The 6,000-nt window shown below is 43.1% G+C and overlaps 1 protein-coding gene across 22 annotated transcripts in view; it reads right to left on the bottom strand.

Annotated features, from left to right (window-relative positions):
- Positions 1–235: 235 nt before the first annotated feature.
- The window catches only part of PAK1 (p21 (RAC1) activated kinase 1), a 102,525-nt gene continuing 96,760 nt past the window's right edge, over positions 236–6,000 (bottom strand). For all 22 annotated transcript variants that reach the window (XM_069016693.1, XM_069016612.1, XM_069016711.1 and 19 more), the window contains one exon: positions 236–5,543. In XM_069016693.1, coding sequence (XP_068872794.1) covers positions 5,457–5,543 — 87 coding nt within the window. In that variant the 3' untranslated portion in view covers positions 236–5,456. The remainder of the gene's footprint in view (positions 5,544–6,000) is intronic.

The following is a 6,000-nucleotide window of genomic DNA, read 5'->3' as shown; positions in this document are numbered from 1 at the left end:
AGCCTGCTTTCCAGAGCATTAACTATGTCCAAACAAGTTAAAACAAGTGGTGAAAGTCACACTTGCTGCAACAGCTTTTAGTGTAGTCATTTTGCTCAATCAAATGAGATCTGATTAATCTAAAATAGGTCAGAGAAACACAACCCCTCTTTTAAGCACCCCCATTCATTTCTACCATCACTGCAAGGGTCTTTGAAACAGCAAGTCAAGCAGAACCAAATAATTGATCAAGGTCTTATTTAAGGTTTCAATATTTATTTTTAAAATGGCTGAGCTGACCTGGCACATTAAACAAACTCAGCAGTACAGTACAGGAGAGTTATGCCAAGACAGCATGGAGAGAAATACATTATCCAGCAGATTTTAAAACTGCAACAGCCTCTGTATTTCCAGGTGGGACATGACACAAAGACATCTACCAACAGCAGAGAGCTGCAGTCAGAAATCAGTAGGTGCAGAGCAAAAGCCTTCTTTACAAACACAAGACCGAAGTTGGGTGGCTGCTGACACGATCCCAAAGCAGGAGCTGATCTCAAAAAGACACGACACTGATGCTGCAAGGCAGGAGGGAACGAGCTGCTTGTCATCCACAGAAGCCTGTGTTAAATTCATTTCTGCTGTTTCACACATTCAGGAAATCTGGCCTCTCTCTTCAGTTCCTTGGCACATCAAGGCCATCTCCTCCATTCTAGCTCCACTTTTCCTTTTCAGCTGAATTTTATCATTTTTTGTGAACCTCCTGGATTAGCTCCAGCTCTTAGCACAGGCTGTGACTCAGAGACATATTGCTGCTCCAGTCTCCACTTTCAGCACCTTTTCCCTTCTCAGGCTCCTTTCTGCTCTCCTCCTTCAGACACGCTGCTGCCTTGAGATGCAGCAGGCTGATGTGACAGTCCCTGAGTTTCCTCAGCAACTGTGTAATTGAAGTTTTAACCTTTGCTTCATCCTACCCTTTGGGCCAACTCTATCTCTCTCCTACTGCTCCCTGTAGGTTCCATTTTGCAGGAAGTTTCTATCCAGCTCCCATCCTTATTGCAGTTTTATTGCTGTTGGCCATTCCCTGTCAAAGTCTGCAGCTGCTTCTCTAGGATTCCACCTTTGCCACCGTGAGTTGTCATCAGCAACAAACCATGAGATCCTACAGCATTCATTACACATATGCTTCATCTAGTTGGGCTTACAACCCCCAAATACATCTACAGGCTCTCTATTACAGCTGAAATAAGAAGCCATTAAAAAGTCTTGCTGTTTTACGGGAGAAAGATGAGCAGATAATCAGTTCACCTTTAACAGTTGTAACACTGAAGATGTTGTCATTCACCAGACAAATGGACTATGCAAGCTGTAAAATTAGGAATGGGCTTCAAACAAATACTATTCTTGGAAACTGGTCAGAACCAATTTTGCTGTCAGCCAAGAAGGGTGGGTTCTAAGAAAGCAAGCACCTAGTACAGACCATTGCAATCCTTTCTTGCACAGTACTCTGCTGCAAACGTGCCCTGCTTACACCGACCAGCAGCATTTTGAGACAGATGGATTAGGATACTAACAGAGATCTCAGCTAAGAGCCAGACTTTTATACACCTCACAATCCTGAGCAGGCAACATTCTCAGTGCTTTTTCAAAACCAACCCCCTGAAAAGGGACATCAAGCTGGCAACAAAACACAGCAACCCCAGCTGCTTTGCAAAACAGTGGCTTTTGTGTCAGTGTGGTGTCTACCCACCAAACCTCTTCTCAAGCCTTAGCCAGATCTTTTAAGTCAAGTAAGTGTCTCCATGGAAACCTCCTTTCTCGAGCCTCCTTTGCTGGAGAAATCCCTGCACCCCTTTTGTTTAAAAGGGGAAGGCAGTTTGGTAGGAGCATAATGCCTGCCTAGAGAAGTGCCTGTAGGAACTAATCAGTCAGATTTATTTTCTTTAAAAACACGTCCACTCAATGAAGACATTTCAGGGATGGCTAAAGGTGTGCTACTGCTGCTGCAGCCAACCAGTTCTGCTGTGCCCTCCATCCCTGGCTCTTCACTCTCAGCCTCACAGAATTTCCTGAGCTAGAAGGGATCTGCAAAGATCATTGAGTCCAGCTCCTGGCCCTGAACAGGACAACTCCAAGAATCACACCATGTGCCTGAGAGTGTTGTCCAAATAACCTGCCTTCTTCCCACATGGTCTCCTCTCACACACATACCCCTCACACACAAACTCCTGGACCCAAGTCAAATTGTTTAGAAAACCTCTAAACCCTAAAAAACCCTAATAGCTAAAGTAATATAAATCAATGCCCATGATTGAAACATAGAAGTCTTATTGAAGCTACCATCAATTGATACTCAAATAAGACAATCTCTGTGTTTAAGAAAAGATTAGTTTTAGCCTCTTCCTCCACCAAGCCCTTTGTAAACTGTAGGATATGAAATTATTTCTGGTATAAGATTGCTTGAGATCCCTCAAAAAGGAAACCAATTTTCTGAAAAGACAGTCAAAACAATTGAATATTTAATGTTCTAATATGGAAGAGAGAACTTAATTATTAATTTGCCTGCTAATATTGAAGGGCTGTGATTAAAAATGGTTTCAACTCAGGCAAATCAGTTAATAAGAGAAAGTTGGGGGGGGGAAAGGCACCAAAGAAGCTGTTAAGTTGTAGTCATTTTCAAGTAACAGCAGGAACAAGATATTCTCAGAAAAATAAGCCCTAGAGGTTAAATTTTCAGTCAGAAAGTCACTTCTGTAGACAGGAAGGTGCTGTAGACAGGAAGGGCTCTTCAAAAGCTAACAGAGATGCTGGTGCCAAGCAACTCACACATAAAAGGACAGGGGAGGAAACAATGCATTTCAGAACAGCTAGAACGAAATAATCCATTCTCCTAAGATTAAGCTAATTATAAATTTTTTTAAAGATTTTTGGAGAACATAAAAACATGATGTGTCTGGCAACCAGAAACCAGGTCCAGGCACGCTGTAGCGATCGCTGCCTTTTCCCACCCACCCATCACGAGTGGGGACAAAACAGCCTGGGACAAGGTGACACACAGGCATGGGCACAGTCTTGCAGCTTTTGCCAGCTGAACGAAAGGCTTTTGGCAACACCCCTCTCCAGCAGCCAACAGAAACCAGGCAGGAGCGAGTCAATGTGGAAGTCGACGAGACAGAAGCACATTGTAAGAGGAGGGATAAACAGTCACTGTTAATCCCTTTCCATTATGCAATAGAGGATCCAGAAGAGCAACTTAAACCACATAAAAATAACCTTTTCTATCTTCTTTGGGGAAGTTTAGCAGAAATCTCGCTGCAGGAAAATAACCTCCCATGCATGCTCGCAGATAGGGCACACCTGCATTAAGGTTCTCATCTCAATGAGATGCAGAGAAGGGAGTGGGGAAGGGAATTAAAGAGAAGTCAGAGACATTAAACACATTGTGGATCAAACTGAACCCTGTGCTGTCAGAAAAATAATCAATTTCCAAGTCTGCCAGTCAAATGAGATTTTAGATCAAGAAAGATCCAGCCACTAATTCTTTTCCTCCCACATATGCCATCCTGAGTCTTCCAGAGGGAATACAAAGACCTTTTCAAAGGGAATTTATTCAAGCATAGTGGCCTTCCATTCCACAATTTCCACCTAGGCTCCAAGCAGATGAGCTCATTAACAGATCAGATCCCTTTCCAGGTTGGCAGCTCAACTGTTTTGCCCAAGGAATTCAACCTTGGATACAAACTTTGTGAAAGGAAACTTAATAATACTGGGAGATTAAAATACACACACAAAGGGAGAGAGGCTGCAAATTTGGGCAATAGACTTCACCCCTCAGCCTTGTGTCAAACAGTGACCAACCTGGAGCACAAAGAATGGGAGAAGGCCCCTCAGAAGCAAAAGAACTCACAAACTACCTACACCCAGTAAAGCTGGTGTAAGAGCTGTCATGGACTGTGGAGCCAATTGGAAAAATTTATTTCATTAAAGGCCAGGTACAGGGAGGAAAGGGCTGAGCCAGCAGCAGGTCTCAGCAAGAAGGAATGAATTTCTGTCCAACAGAAAGACAAGAGGTTACTCCAGAATAGGTTTCAACTCACCCCATGTGTGACCAAAGCAGTACAGAGAAAGCAGCTCCCACAGTTACAATACACAATTTTGTATCGATTTTCTCTGTGTGTAAAGTTACTCCCTTGAGGGCCACTCACTATCCCAAAGGACTGCAGAAGAAGGGGTAAGAAACAAAGGTTATATTACTTCATTCAACACATTCAAGTACCTGGTCACCATAAGAGCAATGACAGACTTGTCTGGTGACAGTGAATTCTCCAGTTCTCCCCTAGCCCCAAGTTAAGAAACGCAGCAGTCACTTTATTAAAAATCAGTATACAGTTGAACATAAGCCCAGTGTTTACAACCAGTCCCTCTTCTAGTAGTTCCAGGTTTCCTGATGTTTTACAGACTATTGGCAACCCGAGGAATCAGTAGCATAAAGAAACTATAATTTCAAAAAATTCATGTCTCCACGTCTCCAAGGAGAAAGCAGCATCCATTATCAGTTTGTTTTCCATTGAACTTGCTCTAAGAAACAAGAGTTTTCAACATATTTTGCAGGCAAATCTTATCTTTAGAATAGAAATTGCTTTGTTTGTCTATCACACAGGGTAGGGTCTCTAGAAAGCCTCACAGCGCTGATAAAATAACCCTAAAAGAGCTCTCTGTCATTTTTTTCCTGTGATTTATTTCCTAGAACAACAAAAAAAAATATTTGAGATTTGTTTAACTAGTAGAGTTGCCACTAAAGGAGGAAGGGAAGGGAAGGGGGGAGTAGGGGGCAGTTCACACAATTTGGCAAAGAGATCATCCATTAATTAAGTTCTCCAATGGCTGCAGGAAGCACACAGAGGCTTTGTCTACACTTCCTCAAAGCATCCAGCAGTGCTGCAGGAGGGATGCACCTTCACCCCCTCATTCCCCTCTCTGCTGACAGCTGTTCACATTGCTGCTGCCTGCTTCCTTCCCTCCTCGAGTCATCCAAAGCACAGAGCAGCCTCCATGGTGTAATAGCAGCTTGGCAGAAGCAGGCAAAGTGCAGCCAGCAAATGATTTAATTTATTAAGATAAACATGGTCTAAGGCTCCACATTATTTTTAAAAATAAACACCGTAAGAAATACGAAAACAAACTGGCTTCGCTACGTGGAGGTCAGGTTCAGACGCTCTCAGAAAGATCTCCTCACCCATACAAAATGTTCTTCCCCTCTCGTCCCCACCACAAGGATGGAAGGACAGTTCACCATGTAAGATCAGCCATGTCCCTGTTGTGTGCCCTTCCCTGTACAGTGAATGCCACCCTTCAGGGAAAGTCGAAGTTGTCAGAACACCCCTGCAAAGAAGGAGCAGAAGGGGAGAAGGGCAAGTAATTCAGTCTCTGAAATGAACATCTAAAAGTCTTGACATGATGACTCTGTTGACTTCACCACTTTAGTGGTTATTCTTGGCTGCCTCTTTAGCTGCAATAATCAGAGGAGTGAGACTGGATAGAGGCTTTGCAATTTTCAAGAACTGGTGCTAGGACAAAACAAAAGGAAAAATGGTTAGAATTTTTCAGAACATGCTCCAGAAGTGGCTATTCTAAACATTTTCACCTAAACCCATATGAAATCTAAGAACCTACTCTACTCTCTGGACACATGAAACCCGAGGATCTGTTACTACCACAAAATTCTGGGGATTGCCTGAAGTGATGAAGAGATTTGCACCCCACACATGCTAAATTACCCAACGTTTGCGCATGTTCAAGATCAAGCAAAACTCAGCGAATTCCCCTGAGGAATTATAAAGTTGCAGTATCTATACTGAAATCCAGTGTGATGGAAGGTGTACTAAAATCAACCTGTGTGACTCAGACACAAGGCACAGGGCTCTATGCAAGAATCACCTCTCATTTCCCTGTTCCCCATTGTCACAGGTCTGGAGAAAGCATTGCCTTGGCCTTCTACCAGATATCAGAAACTTGCAAAGCAGC

This window comes from Aphelocoma coerulescens, chromosome 1, assembly GCF_041296385.1.
Source record: "Aphelocoma coerulescens isolate FSJ_1873_10779 chromosome 1, UR_Acoe_1.0, whole genome shotgun sequence".
Classification (NCBI taxonomy): Eukaryota; Metazoa; Chordata; class Aves; order Passeriformes; family Corvidae; genus Aphelocoma; species Aphelocoma coerulescens.
The sequence above is the reverse complement of the archived record's forward strand: the minus strand, read 5'-3'. Positions and strand labels throughout refer to the sequence as shown.